This window comes from Staurois parvus, unplaced genomic scaffold, assembly GCF_062004578.1.
Source record: "Staurois parvus isolate SC_StPar_1 unplaced genomic scaffold, SC_StPar_1.0 ptg002528l, whole genome shotgun sequence".
Lineage (NCBI taxonomy): Eukaryota > Metazoa > Chordata > Amphibia > Anura > Ranidae > Staurois > Staurois parvus.
The window spans coordinates 60,136-86,635 of NW_028320324.1; the positions used below are offsets into that span (position 1 = coordinate 60,136).

The following is a 26,500-nucleotide window of genomic DNA, read 5'->3' on the forward strand; positions in this document are numbered from 1 at the left end:
CCTCATTAATTACAACTTGATTATCAATATTGAACTCCAATTACAACGAACCCCTCATAATGGGCACCACAGGTGTACAGATTCCAGAACTCAGCACAGGAATGGTGGGAACCCCTCATAATGGGCACAGCGGGTGTACAGACCCGAGATCTCAGCACAGGGATGGTGGGAACCCTTCATAATGGGCACAGCGAGTGTACAGAGCCAGGAATTTAGCACAGGAATGGTGGGAACCCCTCATAATGGGTACAGCAGGGGTACAGACCCGGGAACTCAGCACAGGGATGGTGGGAACCCCTCATAATGGGCACAGCAGGGGTACAGACCCGGGAACTCAGCACAGGGATGGTGGGAACCCCTCATAATGGGCACAGCGGGTGCACAGAGCCGGGAACTCAGCACAGGAATGGTGGGAACCCCTCATAATGGGCACAGCGGGCGTACAGACCCAGGAACTCAGCACAGGGACGGCGGGAACCCCTCATAATGGGCACAGCGGGCGTACAGACCCAGGAACTCAGCACAGGGACGGCGGGAACCCCTCATAATGGGCACAGCGGGCGTACAGAGCCAGGAACTCAGCACAGGGACGGCGGGAACCCCTCATAATGGGCACAGCGGGCGTACAGAGCCAGGAACTCAGCACAGGGACGGCGGGAACCCCTCATAATGGGCACAGCGGGTGTACAGATCCCAGAACTCAGCACAGGGATATCCTGCTGTCAGTACACATGATGACATCATAGATCGGTAATCTCCGGCTATCAGTAAACAGGATGACTTGCTCACAGCCTCAGCTGCAAATGTTTCATACTGATAAACTTTAAAAACTTCCTTCTTTGTATTTTGTATCTTTTTCACCCAAATATTTGTAGCAAAGTATCTCGGGTCTCCAGAACACAAATCTCATGTATCAGCTGAGCAGTTCCTATATGATGAATGTATCAGTTTCCTCTGTATGTTTTCCCTGGTGATCCTGACAATAACAAACTCCCATTCACACCTACGGGTGTTGTAATTGGTGCATTTTTCCTGCATTTTTGTTTTTTTTTGTTTTACTTTGCAAATAGGAAAGCATTGAGTGTGACTTTGCTGCAACTTTACACTGTGTGGCACCCAAAGTCGCATCAGAGTACCACAGAACCTTTACAAATGTCACTGCAGCTTTGAAAATGTTCCTGCACTGCTGATGAGACTTGAGTACCAGAGAGTGTAAAAGCGCATCAAAATCGCACTCAATACTTCCCTGTTGGCCAAAAAAATGCATAAAAAATACAACGCTTGCGTTTGTGGTGCGGTTCCATTGAAGTCTCTTGCACCAAAACCGCAATCAGGAAAATAAGTCCCTGACCCTTTCCAAAAAACGCACAAATGTCCCGTAGAAAACCATGGTCAATGGACTGTAGTGTGTTTCTGCAAAACGCACTAAAAAACGCATTGATGTGAAGAACAAAGCCTTGTGGAACAAAGAGAACAAACCGCACTGGGGTTGGTTTATTACCCGCCTCCCACCCTCCATATAATGAAGTGATAGGAGGGTGGCGATTCTCTTGTTCTAGGAGGACGTCATATGACGTCCTCCCACTCTGCGCATGCGCCCCCCCCACCCCCAATCACAGCTGATCGCATGTAAACAAGGAAAAGCCAGTCATCAGCAGTCATCTCCTCGTCAGTGCCAGTCAGTGCTGCCTATCAGTGCCAGTCAGTGTTTCCTATCAGAGCCATCAGTCAGTGTTGCCTATCAGTGCTAGTCAGTGCCCCTATCAGTGCCCATCAGTGCCATCCAACAGTTACAATCAGTGCCGTCTGTCAGTGCCAGTCAGTGCCACCTATCATTACCATATACTGTATGAGTGCTGCCTTTCAGTGCCCATCAGTGATGCCTGTCAATGCCCACAAGTGATGCCTGTCAATGCCTATCAGTGCCACCTACCAGTGCCTCCTCATCAGTGCCACCTATCAGTGCCGCCCATCAGTGCCCCCTATCAGTGCCCATCAGTGCTGCCTAACAGTTCCAATCAGTGAAGCCTCTCAGTGCCAGTCAGTGCCACCTGTCAGTGCCATATACTGCATGAGTGCTGCCTTTCAGTGCCCATCAGTGATGCCTGTCAATGCCCACAAGTGATGCCTGTCAATGCCCATCAGTGCCACCTACCAGTGCCTCCTCATCAGTGCCACCTATCAGTGCCAGTCAGTGCCGCCTATCAGTGCCCCTTATCAGTGCTCCTTATCAGTGCCCATCAGTGCCACCTAACAGTTCCAGTCAGTGCAGCCTATCAGTGCCAGTCAGTGCCACCTATCAATGCCATATACTGTATGAGTGCTGCCTTTCAGTGCCCATTAGTGATGCCTGTCAATGCCCACAAGTGATGCCTTTCAATGCCCATCAGTGCCACCTACCAGTGCCTCCTCATCAGTGCCGCCTATTAGTGCCCCCTATCAGTGCCCATCAGTGCCGCCTAACAGTTCCAATCAGTGCAGCCTATCAGTGCTAGTCAGTGCCACCTATCATTGCCCATCACTGCAGCCTCATTAGCGCACATCAGTGAAGGAGACAAATTACTTATTTACAAAATTTTATATCAGAAACTAATAGAAAACCTTTTTTTTTCAAAATTTTCAGTCTTTTTCAGTTTATTTAGCAAAAAATAAAAAAACACCAAAAGAAAGCTCTATCTGTCTCAAACAAATGATAACAATTTGGTTTGGGTACAGTGTCGCATGACCGCGCAATTGTCATTCAAAAAGCTGAAAATTGGCCTGGGCAGGAGGGGGGTAAAAGTACCGAGCAGGCAAGTGGTTAAAGGCAAATAGACTGTGCACTTTGCCAGTACAGTTGCTCCAGAGCTTAGTAAATGAGGGGAAGCATCACTTTGTAAAGAATATCCAATTACGTACAAGGAAAAAAAAACCTGCATTTTTGCTTGCACCTGATTGGATGATGGAAGTCGGCAGAGCTCCCCTTCATTTACTAAGCTCTGGAGCACCTGCACTTGCAAAGTCTATAGTCTATCTTTAGTAAATCAACCCAAGTGGTTTTCAGCCACTGCTGACCTGCCTTTGAACATGATAGCTGCCTTTCTGTCATGCTGATCCTGTGGTTTCCCTGTCTTGTTCCAGGCCTGCGACTCAAAAAATACTGACGCCAAAGGCAGGGACAGCCAGGTGCAGGGGCGGACTGACCATTGGGGCTAGAGGTGGACTGACAACTCATGGGACCCCTTGGCAATAGGGGATCATGGGGCCCCTGTGTCCTTGCCCAAACTCAAAAAAGCCTATGAAAAAGGTACAAGGGCATCTCATGGGGCCCCCTACTGAACCCGGGCACTCAGGCAGTGCCCGAGTTCCCAAATGGTCAGTCTGCCCCTGATTTGAGCACTCGCGCACTGCCCGAGGGCCCGGGGTCAGTAGAGGGCCCCATGAGATGCCCCTGGTACCTTTCATAGGCTTTTTTGGGTGTTGTTTGAGTGTGGGCAAGGACACAGGGGCCCCATAATCCCCTATTGCCCAGAGGCCCCATGAGTTGTCAGTCCACCCCTGGCCAGGTATCAAGCAATTTTAGGAGTTCGGCCATGTTGCTCTCTGTATGGGTCTCCTTTCAGTCAAATAACTTGCCATTACACACAATGCTGGCTCATTGCAGCCCTGCCATCACCCAGGGATCTATTGTGTTACCTTCTTGCCGTTGGCCACCTCGATGTCTTCTCATAGTCTGCCAGCTTCCGCGTCCTGTTACATTGTATCGACCTCGTTACTGACAGGTCCGCAGATCGCCATGGCTGAGATCTGCCGCCCCATACACCCGGAGAGGAGATGACACTCCCTAGCATTTCTTGTGGTTTCCTCTGTGCTACATGTGTGAGCATCACAACTTCCCGTCTGAACTCAGCAGTAACACAAGAGCTCAGAAGTGGAGAGGTCCTGAAAAACACCAAAAGGGGGGTGAGTGTCAGAGGGGACAACCTTCCTAATTCAATGTAAGGGACGGGGTCGGGGGGGAAGGTCATCCGGATTTAGGGAAGGCGATTCACAATGCTAACACGTCAGGATCTTCATTGTTTACATAAGTGGCAGTTATTTCCAATGAGATCTGAAAATGACAGTCACATGGCTGGACATAAAGACCCTTCTCCTGACATAAAGCTTAGTGAACTGATCCTTCGATGCCTTACAACGCCTCATGCATGCTGAGCCTACAGGCTTTTACAGGCGTTCGACTATTTCTTTTTTTTTTTTTTCGGCCTACAAACACACCTCTCTGTTAGCCTATGGCCCCATTCACACCTGAGCATTTTGGAGCTCCAAAGCGCTTGGGGAGCAAAAATCAATTATTCTCAATGGAGATGGTTCTCCTCTCCACTCCAAGTTGCCTGAAGCCCAAACAAGTACGGGAACTTTTTTTGAACACCCCCCAGTTCACGGTTGAACATTTGAACCTAAAGAAAGTTCGACCATGAACTTCAAATGGAGGGAACAATTCAGTAAGCAACATCTTACCGCATCTTAGCCTATGGCCCCATTCACACCTGAGCTCGAAGATCCAAAGCGCTTGAGGAGCAAAAATCAATTATTCTCAATGGAGATGGTTCACATCTCCACTCCAAGTTGCCTGAAGCCCAAACAAGTACAGGAACTTTTTTTTTTAACACTCCCCAGTTCACGGTTGAACATAAGAACCTAACCAAAGTTTGACCTTGAACTTTAAACAGAGGGGACAATTCAGTAAGCGACATCTTACCGCATCTTAGCCTATGGCCCCATTCACACTTGAGCTCGAAGATCCAAAGCGCTTGAGGAGCAAAAATCAATTATTCTCAATGGAGATGATTCTCCTCTCCACTCCAAGTTGCCTGAAGCCCAAACAAGTACAGGAACTTTTTTTGAACACCCCCCAGTTCACGGTTGAACATTTGAACCTAAAGAAAGTTCGACCGTGAACTTCAAATGGAGGGAACAATTCAGTAAGCAACACTTTACCGCATCTTAGCCTATGGCCCCATTCACACCTGAGCTCGAAGATCCAAAGCGCTTGAGGAGCAAATTATTCTCAATGGAGATGGTTCACATCTCCACTCCAAGTTGCCTGAAGCCCAAACAAGTACGGGAACTTTTTTTGAACATCCCTCAGTTCACGGTTGAACATGTGAACCTAAAGAAAGTTCAACCGTGAACTTCAAATGGAGGGAACAATTCTGTAAGCATCATCGTACCGCATCTTAGCCTATGGCCCCAGTCACACTTCAGCTCGAAGATCCAAAGCGCTTGAGGAGCAAAAATCAATTATTCTCAATGGAGATGGTTCACATCTCCACTCCAAGTTGCCTGAAGCCCAAAAAAGTACAGGAACATTTTTTTTTAACGCCCCCCAGTTCACGGTTCAACATAAGAACCTAACCAAAGTTCAACCGTGAACTTCAAACAGAGGGGACAATTCAGTAATCAACATCTTACCGCATCTTAGCCTATGGCCCCATTCACACCTGAGCGCGAAGATCCAAAGCGCTTGAGGAGCAAAAATCAATTATTCTCAATGGAGATGGTTCACCTCTCCACTCCAAGTTGCCTGAAGCCCAAACAAGTAAGGGAACTTTTTTGAACACCCCCCAGTTCACGGTTGAACATTTGAACGAAGGTACCACCGTGAACTTCGAACGGAGGGGACAATTCAGTAAGCAACATCTTACCGCATCTGAGTACGTGGTAAGATACCACACAGCTACTAAAAACATTCTTTAACATTTCAGCTGTCATTGGGTAGTGTGGGGTCCCCCCCCATCCAAACCAAGCTCTTTGGGTCTGGTATGGATTTTGAGGGGAACTCTCACGCCAAATTTTTTTTTTAAAATGGCGTGGACTCCCCCCTAAAATCCATACCAGGCCTGTATCCAAGCATGCAGCTTGGCAGGTCAGGAAAGAGGGTGGACGAGTGAGCACCCCCGCCTCCTGAACCATACCAGGCCACTTGCCCTCAACATGGGGGGGGGGGGTCCTTCCCAAAGCACCTTGTCCCCATGTTGATGGGGACAAGGGTCTCTTCCCCGCAACTGTGGACAAAGGTTGTAGGGGTCTGCAGGCGGGGGCTTATCGGAATCTAGAAGCCCCGGCCCCATGTGGATGAGTATGGGGTACTTGGTACCGCTACCCATTCACAAAAAGTAGTGTAGTGTAAAAAAAGACAGGAGACAGTCCGTGACAAGTCCTTTATTAAAAACAATGAAAAAAAAGTCCCCCGAAGCAGATCCAACTTCAATCACGATGCCTGCCGCTACCCAAAAAAAGAAAAAAAAAAGGGCTCTGTCCTCAGGGCTGGCTCCCGCCGTCTGACAGCTGCCCCGGGATGACAGTTCATAAATACTGTGATGATGTCACAAGGGGCGGGGTCACCCTCCTCCCTCCTGCCACTGGAGCTCTCCTGGATCAGGACTGCTGGATCGCCACTATGCAGTGTTTACCCTCCCCCATCTCCTCCCAGCAAAGAATGTGGGTAAGCAAACACTACACAATGGCGATCTGACAGGAGGGGAAATTTTTGTTTGGGGAAAATTTTAGCTTGCAAGTTAGTGTTTGATTTATTTATTTATTTTTTTTTGGGGGGGGGATTTTTGCTGACACATAATACTTATACCTTTTGGGGGGGGGCGCCATTTGTTATCTTCGCTCTGGGCTCTAGATGAACTTGTTCTGGGTGTAGGGCAGAAGGACCCAATACAATCCAGTGGCATATCATTGGAGGTGTGCACTACATTATATTCAGATTTTGAAGCCAAAATTGTGTGCCATTGTTAAGCACCTAGGTTGTAAACATGAAACAGAAAGTGTTTTTTTTTGTTTTTGATATGTAGCACCCTTCTAGGAAAGCTAGGGGGAGCTAGTTAATTGTTTTTCTAGAGAAGAGGCTGAATAGCAGCCGGGAGAAATAGCCAAAGGGGTCAAAGTTGGGTCAGGGCTGAGAGGCTCTGCAGATCAGTTCTCTGAAACCTCCCCCTGATCTAGAGACTTAGAAAAGTCTCTAGAAGTCAGTGGGTGGGAGTGAGGAGTGGCTGATCTGTATGCTTAAAGGATCTTGTGACAGGAGTCACTTTGGGTGGGGGGCCCATGGAACACAGCCAGGGGCGGACTGACAACTCATGGGGCCCCCGGGCAATAGGGGATCATGGGGCCCCTGTGTCCTTGCCCAAACTCAAAAAAGCCTATGAAAAAGGTGCCAGGGGCGTCTCATGGGGCCCCCTACTGACCCTGGGCCCTCGGGCAGTGCCGGAGTTTCCAAATGGTCAGTCCGCCCCTGAACACAGCTCACTTTGGAGAGGTGGGGAGACCCCTGTCTCAGCTCCCCATATCCCTATTATGTGTTTGTCACCCTGTGCCTGTTAGAGGTACAGGGTGATCTGTCCTAATATTGGGGTGGGGGGCTTTTGATTGTTTAATACCATGTGGTTGCATCCCATTGTTCTATTGTTTGCCTGGCTTGGGAGCAAACCATTATGGGATGTATGTGTTTATGTGTATCAGCTTAGTGGGGGGTGTCTCCAGCAGCCCTCCCTCCTGATGGGACTGTCTGCTGGTGTGAAGTTTGAGTACCTGTGTGTCTCTTGTTGCTAAGTGTAGATTGCCCCACCCTGTGTCATTATGCAGGGAGGGAGATTTCTCAGTTTGAGTTTCAAATAAAGAGTTCCATGTCCATGTCTTGTATGGTCGTCTGTGGTGTCTGTGGTCGGTGTTCGTACAGGGAAGCAGTATTATAACCAGGGGCAGACTGACAACTCATGGGGCCCCCGGGAAATAGGGGATCATGGGGCCCCTGTGTCCTTGCCCAAACTCAAAAAAGCCTATGAAAAAGGTACCAGGGGCATCTCATGGGGCCCCCTACTGACCCCGGGCCCTCGTCCAAATGCTCAGTCCGCCCCTGATTATAACGGAAGTACCCAAGCGCAGTCTGGGGTTGGTTCCGTTACAGATCTCAACCAATCCCAAAGCAGGAGGCTTGGCATGGGGTTGGGACAGCCCTTAAGCACAGCTGAGCCTGCTCAGTAGCAGGGAGAGTTTGGTTGGAAGATGTGAGAGCAAGAGCTGGAGTATGGAGCCTGGGAGGGGGCCCAGGAAGGGGTCGGCCTCCAGGAAGGACTAGAAAGAGGGAAAGCTGAACCTCACTAGCCCCCTGAGAGAGGACCATCTGTGGATCTAAGGAAGGAGCCAGCCCAGCAGAAGGCCTAAAGGCAGCTACCGACCTGCAGCTTGCAGAAGAGGGACATTGAGTACTTCTACACCCCCTGGGCTGGAGTAGGGGAGAAGGCATTTGGGTGGGAAACCTGACTATCCCCCAGCTGGACTGTGCTTCAAAGCTGCAGGTTCTAAATTCCCTTATCCAGGGATTCACTCAGACAGCTGGATAGGGGAGATCTATCTAGGTTTTTTGTTGTTTTGTTTTTTTACCACGTTTACCACAGTTTTAGCTAATATAGGAAAAAAAGGAACAGAAAATGATAATTGCTTAACGTGGTCAAAAAGAGGGTTTGGCCAACATAACTGCCGGTTTATGACTTAAATATATCAGGAATAAAAGTACAGCTCACTGAATAATGTTTGCATGCTGGAGGGGAAAGACACAACCCTGTCTATGTTCTTAGTGTAGTCCTTCGGTTCTTCCAAATGCTGCCTTATGTGTTTGAATGCAGAGCTGCTCTGATACATGCATTTGATCATGAACCACAGGAAAAGGCTTGGGCTTGCTGTGCTTTGCCTACAGTGCATCCTAATAGGACCTATTATGTCCAAAGAAATGCAACACAAGCAGCCAAATTACAGCCTCAGAACCGTTGTCCACACTGTACCACCAAAGTAAATGGGAATCCACTGACCTGTGTTTTAAATGCCCACCAAATGCAGGAAGAAAAATTATTATTATTATTATTATACTGGATTTATATGGCGCCAACAGTTTGCCCAGCACTTTACAATATAAAGGGAGACAATGCAGCAACAATACAGTTCAATACAAGAGGGTTCGGAGGGCCTGATCCTGGGAGCTTACAATCTAAGAGGGAGGGGCTAGTGACACAAAAGGTAATAACTGTGGGGGATGGACTGGTAGGAGGAATGTGAAGGCAGGATAGGCTTCCCTGAAGAGATGGGTTTTCAGAGATCGCCTAAAAGTGAGTAGAGTAGGCGATAGTCTGATAAATTGGAGTAGAGAGTTCCAGAGGATGGGGGAGGCTCTGGAGAAGTTCTGGAGACGAGCATGGGAGGAGGGGACAAGGGAGCTAGAGAGTAGGAGGTCGTGCGGGGAGCGGAGAGGACGGTTTGGGTGGTATTTGTAGACAAGATTGCTGATGTAATTTGGGGCAGAGTTATAAATGGCTTTATATGTTATTGTTACTGTTTTTAACTTTATTCATTGGGCAATGGGAAGCCAGTGGAGGGATTGGCAGAGAAGGATGGAGCACACTGAATGCAGGCCAGTGGAGGGTTTGGCAGAGAGGGGTGGAGGACACTGAATGGAGGCCAGTGGAGGGATTGGCAGAGAGGGATGGAGGACACTGAGTGGAGGCCAGTGGAAGGATTGGCAGAGAGGGGTGGAGGACACTGAATGGAGGCCAGTAGAGGGATTGGCAGAGAGGAATGGAGGACACTGAGTGGAGGCCAGTGGAAGGATTGGCAGAGAGGGATGGAGGACACTGAGTGGGGGCCAGTGGAAGGATTGGCAGAAAGGGGTGGAGGACACTGAATGGAGGCCAGTGGAGGGATTGGCAGAGAGGGATGGAGGTGTCAGGGCTCCCAGGTGTGACCAGAGGTGTGTGACTGACACAGGGAAACGCAGACTTCAGATATGTGATAAACAATATAATTTATTAACACTAACCATATAAACATAAACGCAGTGCAATACTAAAACATAACACAGTGCAAACAAACCAAACCAACCACCCACAGATAACAGTACATACAAGCAAGCGTCGTCAGGCAGGTCAATATCAATAGGGCAGGTAGGTACAGGGGGAGCAAGCGGAGATGGGTCGGGGTCACAGGCCAGGTTCAGCAGGTAGCTAGCAGCGTAGTACAGAGGGTCAGGCAGAGGGATGGTCAGGGTCACAAGCCAGGGATCAGAACAGGTAGCAAGCAGCGTGGTACAGAGGGTCAGGCAGAGGGATGGTCAGGAGCGAGCCGGGATCAGAGCAGGAGAAGTCAGCAGCGGTTCAGATCAGGCAGGGTCAGCAAAGGAACAGAAACAGGATGCAGGACAGATACAGGGCCCAGGACAAACACAACACCAAGGCAGAGTCTGCAAGTCTGGCCATCCCTTAAATACACCAGTATCATCAGTTCCAGGTGTTAGCTGGCTGAAAGGTTGAGTCTCTGATTGCTGGGAGCACCCGCTGGCCAGCCCTGGTACTGCAGATCAAAAGGCAGGTGAGTCCCACCATTGCTGGCCAGTCCATTCCTGACAGGAGGACACTGAGTGGACGCCAGTGGAGGGATTGGAAGAGAGGGATGGAGGACACTGAGTGGAGGCCAGTGGAGGGATTGGCAGAGAGGGATGGCAGATATGGAATGGTTGGTAAGGTGGATGAGTCTGGCAGCAGCATTCATGATAGACTGAAGAGGGGATAGCCTGCGATGAGGTCGGCCAATGAGGAGGGAGTTACAATAGTCAAGGCGAGAGATAACCAGGGAGTGAATAAGTTGCTTAGTAGTTTTGGTGGTTAAGAACGGCGTATCTTGGAGATGTTGCAGAGGTGAAGTCTATAAGATTTGGACAGTGATTGAATTGGGGCTGAAAGGACAGAAAAATCCATATTAATGGTCTTGGGGGCGAAGGGACGGAGGCAACTCCAAATGAATGGCCATGATTTGGAAATGAGGTTTCCAACAGTCTCATATAGGAATGATGGTCAGAGGTTCACAAACTTTTGGCCATATAGGAAGGTAATATCTTCTACTTACAAAATTGATGGTTTTACCATTCTGCTTCGGAACTTTTGGTGGACTGCCCTGTTAATATATGTATTTCACTTTGGACACAGAATATAGACACAAGTTTATGAAATGAATAACAAGCCTCCGGAAGAATGGAACACTGGAGCAAGAGCATGGAGGACAAAGGCCAAGTACAGTGACCTCCGAGACAACCCAATCCCAATGAGAGAGAAGCAGAGTCTGAGGTGTGTGGTTTGAGCGGCTATGTTCATGGTTTATGATGTCAGATGAGCACCACAAACATATTACCACTTTAACCCAGGCAGGGAGCCTATTAGGCAATGAACAGCTCACAAGTGTTTTGGGTGGAGTTGGATAGATTTCTACTTGCTTAGGTATTTCTTTATGCCACAAAGTTCTCAGTAAAGCTATGAATATTGAAGACTAAAGTAGAGTATATTGCTCCCCCATGTTGGCCTTTTACTTTATTGTTACCTTACCTGGTTGACTTCAAAGTCTTTAGTAGAGTAGAAGGAGGGCTGTCTAATAGTTATCTGGTCCTATATGCCTGTTCATGTGCTTAAAGTATCTGGTCCCATATGACTCTTCATGTCCTTTAACCATCTGGTCCCATATGACTCTTCATGTCCTTTAACCATCTGGTCCCATATGACTTTTCATGTCCTATAACCATCTGGTCCCATATGCCTCTCCATGTCCTAAAAGTATTTGGTCCTATATGTCTCTTCATGCCCTATAAACATCTGGTCCCATATGTATCTTCATGTCCTATAAGCATCTGGTCCCACATGACTCTTCATGTCCTATAAACATCTGGTCCCATATGACTCTTCATGTCCTATAAGCATCTGGTCTCATATGACTCTTCATGTCTTATAACCATCTGGTCCCATATGACTATCCATGTCCTAAAATTATTTGGTCCTATATGTCTCTTCATGTCCTATAAGCATCTGGTCCCATATGACTCTTCATGTCCTATAAGCATTCGGTCCCATATGACTCTTCATATCCTACAAGCATCTGGTCTCATTTAACTCTTCATGTCTTATAAGCACCTGGTCCCATATGACACTTCATGTCCTAAACGTATTTGGTCCAATATGTCTCTTTATGTCCTATAAACATTTGGTCCTATATGCCTTTTCATGTTCTATAAGCATCTGTTCCCATATGTCTCTTCATGTCTTATACACATCTGGTCCCATATGACTTTTCATGTCCTACAAGCATCTGGTCCCATTTAACTCTTCATGTCCTGTAAGCATCTAATCCAATATGATACTTTATGTCCTAAACGTATTTGGTCCTATATGCCTCTTTATGTCCTATAAGCATCTGGTCCTATATGCCTTTTTATGTCCTATAGCATCTGGTCCCATATGTCTCTTCATGTCTTATACCCATCTGGCCCCATTTGACTTTTCATGTCCTAAAAGTATTTGGTCCTATATGTCTCCATGCCCTATAAACATCTGGTCCTATATAGCTCTTCAGGCCCTATAACCATCTGGTCCTATATACCTCTTCAGGTCCTATAAACATCTGGTCCTATATGTTGGCTTATTTTTTATATTGTAAACATTGTAAACATCTGGTCCTATATACCTCTTCGTGTCCTGTAAGCATATAGTCCTAGATGCCTCTTCATGTCCTATAAAAATGTAGCACCCTCTAGTGTGCTACCAGAATAGTGTAGTATGTTATAGGCAAAATCATTGTGGATGACTCAATCAAGGTAGTTGTGTAAGTCTGTCATGAAGGTCGGGTTATTGCAGGTTAGCTGGATCACTCAACGGGTTGTGGCTCTATCGCCTCCTCCTGACTCTGGAGGACCATAGAACCTTCCAGAAATCGGTAAGAAGAAAGGGGTGGAGGCCTAATCTGCATATTCATGGGGGGTTCGGTTAATCCCAGGTTTGGAGGCCCTGGTAGAGTGGTGGACTGGCCGATAAATACGGTGGAGTCAAGGTGACAGGAGAGGAGTCGAGTGAAAGATGGAGTGCTGAGGAGACTGTCGGTGTCTAGGAGGAGGGGTTGGCCTGTAGGCTGGGCTCAGGCTGGCTCAGGAGGAACATTCTGCAGAGAGGCACGGACGGGATCAAGGCCTGGAGCAGTATGGAGCAAAGATGACAGAGTACAACAGCACACGTTGGGATCTACAAGGGGAAAGAGTGACAAACATAGCAATCTTTCTAAGGACAGCCTTGTCCCGGGAGATCTTCTGAGAAGCCAGGTAGTGCTTGAAGGGTATGGAGCTGGGAGCAGCTCTGTAAGGGGGAGAGAAGACATCTCTGGAGGTAGTTACAAGAAGGGCTGATAGTTCCTCGCCTGTAAGGGGCAGCTGCTACTACAACGACTTATGGCTTCCAGGACAGTTCAGGATTGGCTTTGTACATAGGAGGGGAGTGTCACCCTTCCATTTTTACCAATCAAATTGGGCATCCCCTAATCCCTATTTTCCTATCCACGTTATTTCCCCTAATAAAACAACAAAACCAAGTTCATGGACTGGTCACTGTCTTTGGATGCAAGTCTGTGTGAGAAATACCTTGTAGTTTGGCAACAGCTGGAGGACGGCCAGTTTGACACCCGTGGCACATACTGTATATGGCAGTGTCTGAGGTTCTTGGCCAAGGTGTCATGAATGAAGTACATTCTTACCCTGGCACCAGAAAAGCGACTGTCACTTGTGGTGTGAACAGTTTCTGTGTAGCGAGGAAAGGAAATGAAACCCAGAAACCGAATCTTAAAGGAAGTTTGTGTAACTATTGCATACAGGCAGAAATACTTATGTACACGTGGCATATGAGCAAACAGTGACTACATACATACTACATACATGCAGAACATGGGATTACCAGGTCACAGAAGATGTGCAGTTGTTGCAGATACAATCAGCTAAGGGGTCTTGGTCACTTCAGCTGGAGACTCTCGTTACAAAGAAGTATCAGCTTTGCACCAGGACTTTTATTGGTGTCAGGTCTTCTCACCAGGACCTTACTTACAGGCGTTGCAGGGGTCCCAATTGTGACCTGGCCCAATCCTCCAGCTAGGCCTCCCATGGTGGCTGAACGCCAGGGCCTGGTTGCAAGTACCACCTTTGTGACCCTGATAGTTCTGCCACTGGTGTCAGTATTTTTTTTAAATTTTTGTTATTTTATGATTTTTTAAAATTATTTTTTACCATTTTATTTATTTTACAATTGTGGCATGGCCCAATCCTCCAGCTAAGCCCCCCCCCCCCATGGTGGCTGAACGCCAGGGCCTGGTCGCAAGTGCCAACTTTGTGACCCTGGTAGTTCTGCCACTGGTGTCAGTATTTTTTTTTAATTTTTGTTATTTTATGATTTTTTTAAATAATTTTTTACCATTTTATTAATTTTACAATTGTGACATGGTCCAATCCTCCAGCTAAGCCCCCCCCCCATGGTGGCTGAACGCCAGGGCCTGGTCGCAAGTGCCACCTTTGTGACCCTGGTAGTTCTGCCACTGGTGTCAGTATTGTTTTTTAATTTTTGTTATTTTATGATTTTTTTAAATTATTTTTTACCATTTTATTTATTTTACAATTGTGACATGGCCCAATCCTCCAGCTAAGCCCCCCCCCCCATGGTGGCTGAACGCCAGGGCCTGGTCGCAAGTGCCACCTTTGTGACCCTGGTAGTTCTGCCACTGGTGTCAGTATTGTTTTTTAATTTTTGTTATTTTATGATTTTTTTAAAATTATTTTTTACCATTTTATTTATTTTACAATTGTGACATGGTCCAATCCTCCAGCTAAGCCCCCCCCCCCATGGTGGCTGAACGCCAGGGCCTGGTCGCAAGTGCCACCTTTGTGACCCTGGTAGTTCTGCCACTGGTGTCAGTATTGTTTTTTAATTTTTGTTATTTTATGATTTTTTTAAATTATTTTTTACCATTTTATTTATTTTACAATTTTGACATGGCCCAATCCTCCAGCTAAGCCCCCCCCCCATGGTGGCTGAACGCCAGGGCCTGGTCGCAAGTGCCACCTTTGTGACCCTGGTAGTTCTGCCACTGGTGTCAGTATTGTTTTTTAATTTTGTTATTTTATGATTTTTTTAAAATTATTTTCTACCATTTTATTTATTTTACAATTGTGACCTGGCCCAATCCTCCAGGCAGGGGACCTGTGCGGCCCCCTGTACACTTGGATAGGAGGGGCAGCGGGGGAGACATACAGATGAACCGATCTTCTCCATTTTTCTCTTGCAGCCTTTCAAAGGCTGCAGGAGGAGAATGGAGGGGATCGGTTTCTCTACTTGTCGCCCCTCCGATCCACCTCCTCCTGCCCCTCCTTTGTACTCCCCCAGTCCCCTGCTCATCCCCCGCAGGGATGCCGAGTTCTCCCCTTTTTATTAAAATTACACATTTACCAGCCCCTTCCCTGTTCTCCATCCTGACAGATCCCTGGCAGCAGCCGGCGGGAGAGGAGAGGAGGGAACCCAACAGCAGGATCTGTCAGGATGGAGGATGGGGAAGGGGCTGGCATATGTATCATTTACTGGCTCCTTCCTAGTCTGAATGAATAGAGTCTGTAATCTGTGCCGATCACTGACTCTGTTCATTCATCACTGAGGCACAGTAAGCTGTGTTTACTATGCTTCCGTTTATGAATGAACCTGATGCTCTGTACTATTCCTGCCCATTCATTCTGCGCAGCTGAGGCTACAGAGATGGAGACTGAGAGCTATTTCCATAACCTCCTTTCTCTATCTCAAAGGTGAAACATCAGAGGTCTGTTTAGACCCCAGATAGCTCACCAAAGCCCCCTAACAAGGCTCCTCCAAATTGAAAAAAAAAAAAAATAATTACAAAAATACAACTCTAAAATAAATAAAATGGTTAACAAATAATTTTAAAAAATCATAAAATAACAAAAATTAAAAAAAATACTAACACCAGTGGCAGAACTACCAGGGTCACAAAGGTGGCACTTGCAACCGGGGCCCTAGTGTTCAGCGACCATGGGGGGGGCCTGGTTGCGAGTCAGGGGGGACCTTTATGGTTTCTTGCACCGGGGCCCTGAAGGTTATAGTTATGCCTCTGCTTCCCGCCCCTCTAATAGAAGACAAGTCCAACAATCATTTGGAGAAACCTCATTCTCTCTATTTAGCTGTACTTGTTCTGTAATGTTGAAGGCATTTTGTAGCTTCTCCGAGGAACTTCTTCAGTTCTAATGAGTGTCAGGAAGATCCCCCAACATTTATATCCACATGGTTAGCACAAACCCCTTCGTCCAATCACAATGAAATGTGTAGGACAGCTTTTCTGAACCTTTCCAACACCAAGAGGAACCATTGAAATCATTTTTCAGGCTCACGGAACCCCTGCTAATAATTACTGTTTCTACATCTCATGATACATTAGTGTGATGGTCAGTGGGAAGAATGTTCCTTCAACTTGTGGTCAGTGGGAAGAATGTTCCTTCAACTTGTGGTCAGTGGGAAGAATGTTCCTTCAACTTGTGGCCATTGAGAAGACTGTTCCTTCACCTTGTGGTCATTGAGAAGAATGTTCCTTCAACTTGTGGCCATTGAGAAGACTGTTCCTTCACCTTGTGGTCATTGAGAAGAATGTTCCTTCAACTTGTGGCCATTGAGAAGACTGTTCCTTCACCTTGTGGTCATTGAGAAGAATGTTCCTTCAACTTGTGGTCATTGAGAAGAATTACCCCCTTTCTTAGAGCTAAAAAGATCAATGGTGTCAGTAGAACTTATCTGAGAGGCCAAAAATAGCTCAAGCAAGCAACTTCTGGAGGACCCTAGGTTTCCATGGAACCCTGGTTGAGAAACCCTGGTGTAGATGTTGATTGCCCAAGAACAGAAGGGGAGGTATGAAAGTTGTGGACACCATCTGTCTTTCGCATAGCACCATTTTAACATCCCTACCCTAGCGGTTTGACAATAATTGACAGCAATCTGTTTATATTTAAAATTTATGTTTTTGAATTCGATTCAAATTCGATTAGAATTTCGGACAAAATTTTCTTTGTTATTTTGGATTCTTTTAAATTCATTACTATTGTAATTTGGATGCTCCCGAATCTCCGAATAACTAAAATTTTACCTGAATTTCAATTCAGATCGAAACGCACGTGTCTATGACCAACTACTGCAGGATATACCACGACCTGGATACATGAGAAGCTTCACTCATTCCACACGCTTCAGCCAGCGGCCTCCTCTTTCTGATGATTAAGCACCGCTCATAAAAAAAAGGTCAAACTGACAATAGGAGTGCCCAGCCTGGCTGCTGAAACAGGGAAGGAAGCAGAGGGCAGGAGTGACTAATACAAACACAAAATCCTGTATATAGTATGTGCTACATGGCGCTCAGATACTGAAATGTTTTAGGCACTAGGAATGGTTGGGGGAGATGTCCAGGCAGTTTGGGAATTTTGAAAGAAGTCAAGTCTGGAGGCAGATTTGAGTCTCCTTTAGACAAATAACTGCAGCCTTGGAAAACTGTGGTCTCGCCAGAATTTGTGAATGCTCTTCTACAACTGCAGACTGTTTCTTCTCTGCACAGGGAGGCTCATCAGACTCGAAGTACTAGATTCTGGAGTCCCTTTACCCCAAAATATTGCTCATGTCTACGTCCCGCCTGGGCCAAAAGCCTTCAGATCCTGGCAACAATGAAGCCGTGGCAGAAGACGCTTATCGCCATCAGAGGTGAGAGGCCAAACACAGAACATATGAAAAGAAAGCTTAACTGGGAGAACATTGTCTGACATTTCTGGTCTCCTTATGAAAACGATAGATGCATGGCCAAGCAGAAGCATGCAGCCAGTGAAATCACAACCCAAAAAGAGTTTTTGTTTCACAAAGCACTAACTCCAGAGGTGACACATTTATATAGTTAGTACGTTTGAAAAAACACACGAGTCCATCTCGCCCAGCCAATAACCAGTGTGACTGGTGGGGACAAAACTGGTATAGATGTGGTTGATGGGGAAGAGGTGCCCATTGAGGAAAGGGGGGTGTGACAAGTGGGGACATGGCTTGCAGAAGATCCGTTGATTGGGGAGCGGTGCCCGGGGCAGGAAGGCGGTATGACAGGTGGGGACATGGTTCCAGAGGAGCAGTTGATGGAGGAGAGTTGCCCTGTGGAAAAGGAAGGGGGTGGGACTTTGTCACTGGTGGGGTGCTGTTAGAAACCACGAGACCCCATACAGCCAACCTGACAGCTCCCCCCAAAAAAATAAAAAAAAAACACAGTTTACTATGCTTCAGTTATGAATGAACACAGTGAGTGATTGGTACTGATCACTCATCATTGTGTTAATTCAGGAAACGAATTACATATTTATCAGACTCTTCCCCCACTCTCCATCCTGTTGTGTGCCTGCAACTGCTGGTGGAGAGGAGAGGATGGAATCCAGCCGCACTGGGGGGGGGGGGGGGGGGGGGGCCTGGGCAGCAGGGGAAACGTATGGTGCACAGGGAGGTTGTTGGGTGCTACCGGTGGGAGAGGGGCAATTACTAAAACCGATTCCCTTTTTTATGGCTCTCTCTGTAGCAGCTGAAGGCCAACTGGAAGGACAGAAGAAGCCAGTTTTCAGCTGCTGCAGAGAGAGCCATACAGGGGATCAGTCCAAGTAATTGCTCGCCTCGCCATGCCGATCACCATCCATGCCCTAATCTGGGCCTCCCAGACAGTCTTGTTCGAGTACAGGAGGACTAGTGGTACCCCCTTATCCACCACCCTGCAGCCTGTACAGAAGCAGTTGATGGGGAAGAGGTGCCCAGGGTGAGAAGGTGGTGTAACTGGTGGAGACACGGTCACTCCAGGAGCAGTTAATGGGAGAAGAGATCCCTGGGGAACCAGTGTGACTGGTGTGGACACAACTGGTGGAGGAGTGATTGATGGGGTAGAGGTGCCCAGGGAATGGGGGGCTGTGTGACTTGAGGGGACATGGTCAATAAAGGAGCAGTTGACGGGAAGAAGAGGTCCCTGGGGAGCTGTTGCGACTGGTGGGGACACAACTGGTAGAGGAGTAGTTGATGGGGAAAGGGTGCCAAGGGTGAGAAGGTGGTGAGACTGGTGGAGACACAGTCAGTAGAGGAGCAGTTGATGGAGAAGAGGTCATTGGGGAGCCAGTGTGACTGGTGGGGACACGGGAGGTAGAGGAACAGTTGATGGGGGAGATTTGCCTGGGTGAAAGGAAAGGGGGTAGGGCTGTGTAACTAGTAGGGGCATGGGCAGTAGAGGAATGGTTTTTGGGAGAGCTATGTACGGGGAGAGAGGTGCCTGGAGGGAAGGGGGGGCTGTGGGACTGCTGGGGACATGGTCAGTAGAGGAGTGGTTGATGGGAGAAGAGATCCATGAGGAACACAGCCGGTAGAGGAGTGGTTGATCGGGTAGAGGTGCCCAGAGGGGAGGGAGGAAGGGGATGTATGTTACTTTGAGGAGACTTAACCAATAAGAGAGCGGTTGACGGTAGAAGAGGTCCCAGGGGAGCTGGTGCTTCTGGTGGGGACACAACTGGTAGAGGAGTGGTTGATGGGGTAGAATGCCCTGGGAGGGAAAGGAAGAAGGCGAGGCTGTGTGACTGGTGGGGACACAACTGGTAGAGGAGTGGTTGATCGGGTAGAGGTGCCCAGAGGGGAGGGAGGGGATGTGTGTTACTTTGAGGGGACGTGGCCAATAAGAGAGCTGTTGACGGTAGAGGAGATCCCTGGGGAGCTGGTGCATCTGGTGGGGCCACAACTAGTAGAGGAGTGGTTGATGGGGGAGAGTGCCCTGGGAGGGAAAGGAAGAAGGGGAGGCTTTGTGACTGGTGGGGACACAACTGGTAGAGGAGTGGTTGATCAGGTAGAGGTACGCAGAGGGGAGGGAAGAAGGGGATGTGTGTTACTTTGAGGGGACTTGGCCAATAAGGGAGCTGTTGACGATAGAAGAGGTCTATGGGGAGCTGGTGCATCTAGTGGGGCCACAACTAGTAGAGGAATGGTTGATGGGGGCGAGTGCCCTGGGAGGAAAAGGAAGAAAGGGAGGCTGTGTGACTGGTGGGGACACAACTGGTAGAGGAGTGGTTGATGGGGGAGCGTGCCCTGGGAGGGAAAGGAAGAAGGCGAGGCTGTGTGACTGGTGGGGACACAACTGGTAGAGGAGTGGTTGATCGGGTAGAGGTGCCCAGAGGGGAGGGAGGGGATGTGTATTACTTTGAGGGGACTTGGCCAATAAGGGAGCTGTTGATGGTAGAAGAGGTCCCTGGGGAGCTGGTGCATCTGGTGGGGCCACAACTAGTAGAGGAGTGGTTGATGGGGGAGAGTGCCCTGGAAGGGAAAGGAAGAAGGGGAGGCTGTGTGACTGGTGGGGACACAACTGGTAGAGGAGTGGTTGATCAGGTAGAGGTGCGCAGAGGGGAGGGAAGAAGGGGATGTGTGTTACTTTGAGGGGACTTGGCCAATAAGGGAACTGTTGACGATAGAAGAGGTCTATGGGGACCTGGTGCATCTGGTGGGGCCACAACTAGTAGAGGAATGGTTGATGGGGGAGAGTGCCCTGGGAGGAAAAGGAAGAAAGGGAGGCTGTGTGACTGGTGGGGACACAACTGGTAGAGGAGTGGTTGATGGGGGAGCGTGCCCTGGGAGGGAAAGGAAGAAGGCGAGGCTGTGTGACTGGTGGGGACACAACTGGTAGAGGAGTGGTTGATGGGGGAGAGTGCCCTGGGAGGGAAAGGAAGGCAAGGCTGTTTGACTGGTGGGGACACAACTGCTAGAGAAGTGGTTGATCAGGTAGAGGTGCGCAGAGGGGAGGTTGCTGCTGGGGCTCATGTAGACAGCAAGTGGCTGAAAGAAGATGGAGGAGATTGGCAGCGCTGAGATGTAACAAAGGAGGTAAAAAAGGCCAAATCAGTATTTTTTATAAGAAAAAACATGAATGTTGTTTATGTCACACAAAGCTTTAATTAACTGAATGTCATTCAGTTATAACTTAGATCGACTTAACCCAACTAAAAAAAAAATATTGTTTTCCCATCATGCACCAGGGAAGTTCGGTTCCAGTATCAGCTCCTATTTCTCCTTCCTGCGTTTCCTGATTCTGCTGAATTTCACATCGCTTCTCCTTACCACCGGCCTGGTCATCCTTCCCACCGCGTTCCTCCGAGGCTCCACTCACCGTCCTCATGGTAGGAGGTCTTCTTCTGTGTAGAGGATTGTTGTAGCTAAGATTACCCGTCCTTAACACCCAATCAGAATCCTCTTTGCGTAGTCTAAATGTGCTGATGTGGCTGACATCTTAGAGATATTTTTGAGGACTGCAATATATCATTTTGATAACGTCTTTGTATTTCATTCTCCTCCCAGCAGCCCCTTGTGGAAACTCAACTTCCTCTGCCAGTAGATCCTTCCATGGTGTTCTACTGGACGTCTTCACCGGAGAAGTGAGTGACATCGGTCAATGAAGACCTGTACTAAGGCAATAGACAGAGCTGTTCTATGAATGTGGATGACTTGTCCTCACTAAAAACTAAATAAATTACACACCGCACTCCCATATACATATTACAATATCCCCCCCGCCCCAATAAATATAAAGATGATACTGTGAATTTATTTGTGCTGTATGGAGAGGAGATACCTTCTTATGATAGAGCAGCCTTCACTAAATGGTGGACCACGGTCTAGATCCGGACCTACTGACAGCCCAGTCTGGACCATCAGCCCGCCACTCTGCTGTGTATTGAAATATATTTTGAAATATATTGAATATGGCCAAAATTGTAGCATTTCAAATATATGTTGATATATTTGGGAAGAATATTTTTTAAATATATTTCAAATATATTTTTCTTTCATGTGGAGGGGGCAGTTACTGGAACCGATCCCCTGTATGGCTCTCTCTGCAGCAGCTAAAAGGCCGACGGGGGGGAGGGAGAGGAGAAGAAGCCGGCTTTCAGCTGCTGCAGAGAGAGCCATACAGGGGATTGGTTCCAGTAATTCCCCCCCCCCCATGTTGTGCCAATGACCCTCCCTACCCATATCCGATTTACCTAGTTACCCCCTGATGGCTTGGGCTCCGTACAGGACTGGTGGAACCCCCTTATCCACAGCCCTGCATATGAGTATGAAGTCAACCTACATCTCTTCTGACAAACACCAGAGCTGCCAGGCTTCCAGTCTGGGCCTGCTACTGGTGCACTCTTTTGCCGTTTTGTTTGCAGCAGCTGTAAAGTAACGCGGTGTTCTTTATGTGCAGAACTGGAAGATGAAACCTTCTATAGAGTAGATGATTGTTGGATCTTTTATCTTTCAGGGCTTCATGGAAGACACTTACCTTTTCTATGGACATTACAGTGAGATGACAGGATCAGACTCTTCATTCAACACCCGGCTGACTTACCTGCTCACCCCGCTCCTCTTCCTGTCTGTCGGCGGGCTCGGCCTCCTCCAGTGGTAGGATCCCATTTATAGTCAACGTTGCCAATAAGCCCCTTGTAGACGGATGTTTACCACCTTCTCCGTCTTCCATCACTTACTACTTCAGGCCAAGTGGGGTGGAGAATGTAACCGCTTGCTGCTCATAGGACATATATATATATATATATATATCCTGGTATAATTCTTTTACAGCCAGCGATTGGCTTTACTGTAAAGGTGATCCAAGCAGCTTTACAGCCACCTGATCACTTTCTCAGGTCCCCCTCCTCCTTACCATTCCCCGGCTTTCCTGTTCCACCAGTTTTGTCACCTGTGCAGAGAGGAGATGGAGGGACGTCTGTTCCCCCATCTCCTCTGCGACTAATGAAGCCGAAAGTGAAAAGGATTTTGTTCTATCCACAGCTGCAGGACGGACAAGGACAGTATGAGGACCTCTATGCCCCCAGGGCCTATCAGAGAGAAGCTCTTGGCAAGTCTTCAGGAGACAGTTTAATGCTTACCCAATCCCTTGCCCTGTTATCAGATACCATAGCCAGATGGGCTGGTATTTTGTTCACAAAGGGGACTAAGAGCTCCTACAAGTTGTCACTTTGCTGAAAACCCACTCAGGGGTCCCAGCTTGAGGAAAGTACTGCCGATAGCCAGCAATTGTCAGAGATGTGATCGGCACTGATGATCAGGGCACTGATGATCAGTGCCCTGATGATCAGTGTCCAGCAGTGCCGCCCACCTGTGCCCAGCAGTGCCATCCATCTGTACCCATCAGTGCCACCCACCTGTGCCTTGCAGTGCCACCCATTAGTGCTGCCCAGCAGTGCCGCCCATCAGTGCCCAACAATACCGCCCATCAGTGCTGCCTATCATTGCCGCCTATTTGCCCAACAGTACCACCCATCAGTGCCGCCTATCAGTGCACCATCATCAGTGCCAGCTCATCAGTACCACCTATCAGTGCCTCCAATCAGTGCCCATCAGTGCTGCCTATCCTTGCCACCTCAACAGTGCCCATCAGTGCTACCTATCCATGCCACCTCAACAGTGCCCATCAGTGCTGCCTATCCTTGCCACCTCAACGGTGCTCATCAATGCCACCTATCAGTGCAGCATCATCAGTGCCACCTATCAGTGCCTCCTATCAGTGCCCATCAGTGCTGCCTATCAGTGCCCATCAGTGCTTCTTATCAGTGCAGCCTCATCATTGCACATCAACGAAGGAGAAAATTACCACCAAAAGAAAGCTCTATTTGCATGAAAAAAATTCATATGGGTACAGTGTTGCATGACTGCGCAATTGTCATTCAAAGTGCAAAAGCGCTGAAAGCTGAAAATTGGCCTGGACAGGAAGGGGGTATAAGTGCCCGGTAGGCGAGGGGTTACATTTCATAATAAATAAAGAAAAAACAAGTCCATGGACTGTTTCTTGTGTCGGGAAAATGCATGTTGCCTGGCTGTGCAGGGAATAGGTAGGACCCACAAGCAGCGGCTCTCAGGGGGTAATCTGTTCAGTTCCTGCATGCACTGGCCAAGGAACATGGAAGGTTCTGGCCTTCAGTAGAGTTGGGCAGGAATGAGCAGATATCTCCCTCTCGAAGAAATATCTGTCCATGCAGGGGCGTCCCTAGGGTTGGTGTCACCCGGTGCGGTAACACTTCGTGACACCCCTCCGACGATCCCCGAAGGATGTATTCCGATCCATTATCCTCCCCAATCAGCAGATCCGATCCATCCTGCGGGGATCGTCGGCTTTCTTTACAACTTACGTTTTCGTGGAGCGGGTCCGGTGTCACCCCGTATAGGTTGCATGCCGACGATCCCCGCAGGATGGTTCAGATCTGCGGATTGAGCATAATGGATCGGAGTCTGATTCATTAAGCTCCCCAATCCGCAGATCCGAACCATCCTGCGGGGATCGTCGGCTTTCTTTACAACTTACCTTTTCGTGGAGCGGGTCCGGAGTCAGTAGGGGGCCCCATGAGATGCCCCTGGTACCTTTTTCATAGGCTTTTTTGAGTTTGGGCAAGGACACAGGGGCCCCATGATACCCTATCGCCCGGGGTCCCCATGAGTTGTCAATCCGCCCCTGGGTGTCACCCCCCCACCCCCCACCGCACCTGCCTCAGGACGCCACTGTGTCCATGGGCTATTCCTGCAAAAAGCAGCCAATCAGAATTCATCTATCAGCGTCTGTACCAGGGGTGGGCAAACTTTTTGACTTGAGGGCCGCAATGGGTTCATATATTGGACCCGGGGGCCGGACCAAGAGTAGATGAATGATGTGTATGTGTCATCCATAGTAAGTATAGTAATATTCCCCCATAGTAAGCATAGTAATTAATCCCCCATATAGTAATTAATCCCCCATATAGTAATTCATCCCCCATAGTAATTCATCCCCCCTATAGTAATTCATCCCCCATAGTAATTCATCCCCCATAGTAATTCATCCCCCATATAGTAATTCATCCCCCATATAGTAATTCATCCCCCATAGTAATTCATCCCCCATAGTAATTAATCCCCCATATAGTAATTCATCCCCCATAGTAATTCATCCCCCATATAGTAATTCATCCCCCATAGTAATTCATCCCCCATATAGTAATTCATCCCCCATATAGTAATTCATCCCCCATATAGTAATTCATCCCCCATAGTAATTCATCCCCCATATAGTAATTCATCCCCCATAGTAATTCATCCCCCATAGTAATTCATCCCCATATAGTAATTCATCCCCCATATACTAATTCATCCCCCATAGTAATTCATCCCCCATATAGTAATTCATCCCCCATAGTAATTCATCCCCCATAGTAATTCATCCCCCATAGTAATTCATCCCCCATATAGTAATTCATTCCCCATATTAATTCATCCCCCATATTAAGTCCCCTAGTCCCCCCTGTGTCAATTTACTTACCTTTGCTCCGCGTGTTCCTCTCGCCGTGTTCCCGCTCCGTTCCGGTCTTCAGGGCAGACTATGAGAGGAGCCTAGCTCCCCTCACGTTCGTCACGCTGCCCCGCCTACACACATCCTGACAGCCATCCTGACAGTATCACGCTCCACGGGCCGGATTAAAAGGTCCGCCGGGCCGTAGTTTGCCCATTGCTGGTCTATACGGTGCGACCTTGATGGTCAAAATACGCAATTTCACATTCTAAAGTCTATTAATCTTTATGTTTCATTTTCTGTTCTTTTCGGCCATCTCAGCACAGTGAAGGGGATAACACGGAGACGAATCCGGACCCGAGATTACCGGACCCCCATCAGCATCCGAGTGTTCACCGGCTGGGATTTCTGTGTACGAGGAGCTGGGACGTCATCGCTTAAACAACGAAGCCTCAGCAATGACTTGAAGGTGGACTTTCTGTGGAATTGTTTTATTCAATACTAGTGATGGGCTTTATGTTCGAGTCGAACGTAAGTTTGACTCAAACATTGGCCGTTCGGGTGTTTGCTGTAGACATGAAAGGTAAGGGTGTTCGGCGGGCTGCTCACCCACCACGCCCCACAATACACAGTTCGCCCTGACAGTGCATTGTGATTGGCCAAAGCATTGCACCTGACAACAGGTCAGGTGCAATGCTTTGGCCAAATACAGTGCATGATGACATCACAAGGGGCAGGGTAACCCCACCCCCTTGTGACATCATCACAGTATTTAAGAACTGTCATCGCAACACAGCAGACAGACGGCCGGGAGGCGGCATCAAGAGAGTTTTATATCTTTTTTCAGTTTCCCGTTATATTGTAAAGCGCTGAGCAAACTGTTGGCGCCATAAATCCTGTATAATAATGATAATAATAAAACCGGTGTTCAATACTTTTTTACCCACTGTGTACATATATATATTATATATAGTGTATATAAATATATATGCACCCAGAAAATATGGGCAACATTTTAAAAACTTTTTAATATAGGAACACTTGCCTAATAATCCCTGCTTCTGGTCTGGATTTAGCAGCAGCACTTCCGTGGTAGGACATGTGGTGCCAGACCCTCTACTTCCTTCCTCTGGGGTTTTCAACCCATCCTCTCAGAGACAGGAAGTGCATACATAATTAACCGATTTTAAGCAGCACAGTTATTCACAAACAAAGGCAGTAGAGGGCAGCAGATCCATACACCCTCAAAACCACATATATGCTT

At 48.0% G+C, this 26,500-nt stretch overlaps 1 protein-coding gene across 1 annotated transcript in view; it reads left to right on the top strand.

Moving 5' to 3' along the window:
* Positions 1-3,861: 3,861 nt before the first annotated feature.
* LOC149430682 (transmembrane channel-like protein 8) overlaps positions 3,862-26,500 on the top strand; it is a 45,801-nt gene continuing 23,162 nt past the window's right edge. The window contains exons 1-7 of the mRNA XM_089666106.1: positions 3,862-3,942; positions 11,019-11,156; positions 17,488-17,630; positions 20,954-21,094; positions 21,273-21,349; positions 22,222-22,361; positions 25,558-25,705. Coding sequence (XP_089522232.1) covers positions 11,041-11,156; positions 17,488-17,630; positions 20,954-21,094; positions 21,273-21,349; positions 22,222-22,361; positions 25,558-25,705 — 765 coding nt within the window. The 5' untranslated portion in view covers positions 3,862-3,942; positions 11,019-11,040. The remainder of the gene's footprint in view (positions 3,943-11,018; positions 11,157-17,487; positions 17,631-20,953; positions 21,095-21,272; positions 21,350-22,221; positions 22,362-25,557; positions 25,706-26,500) is intronic.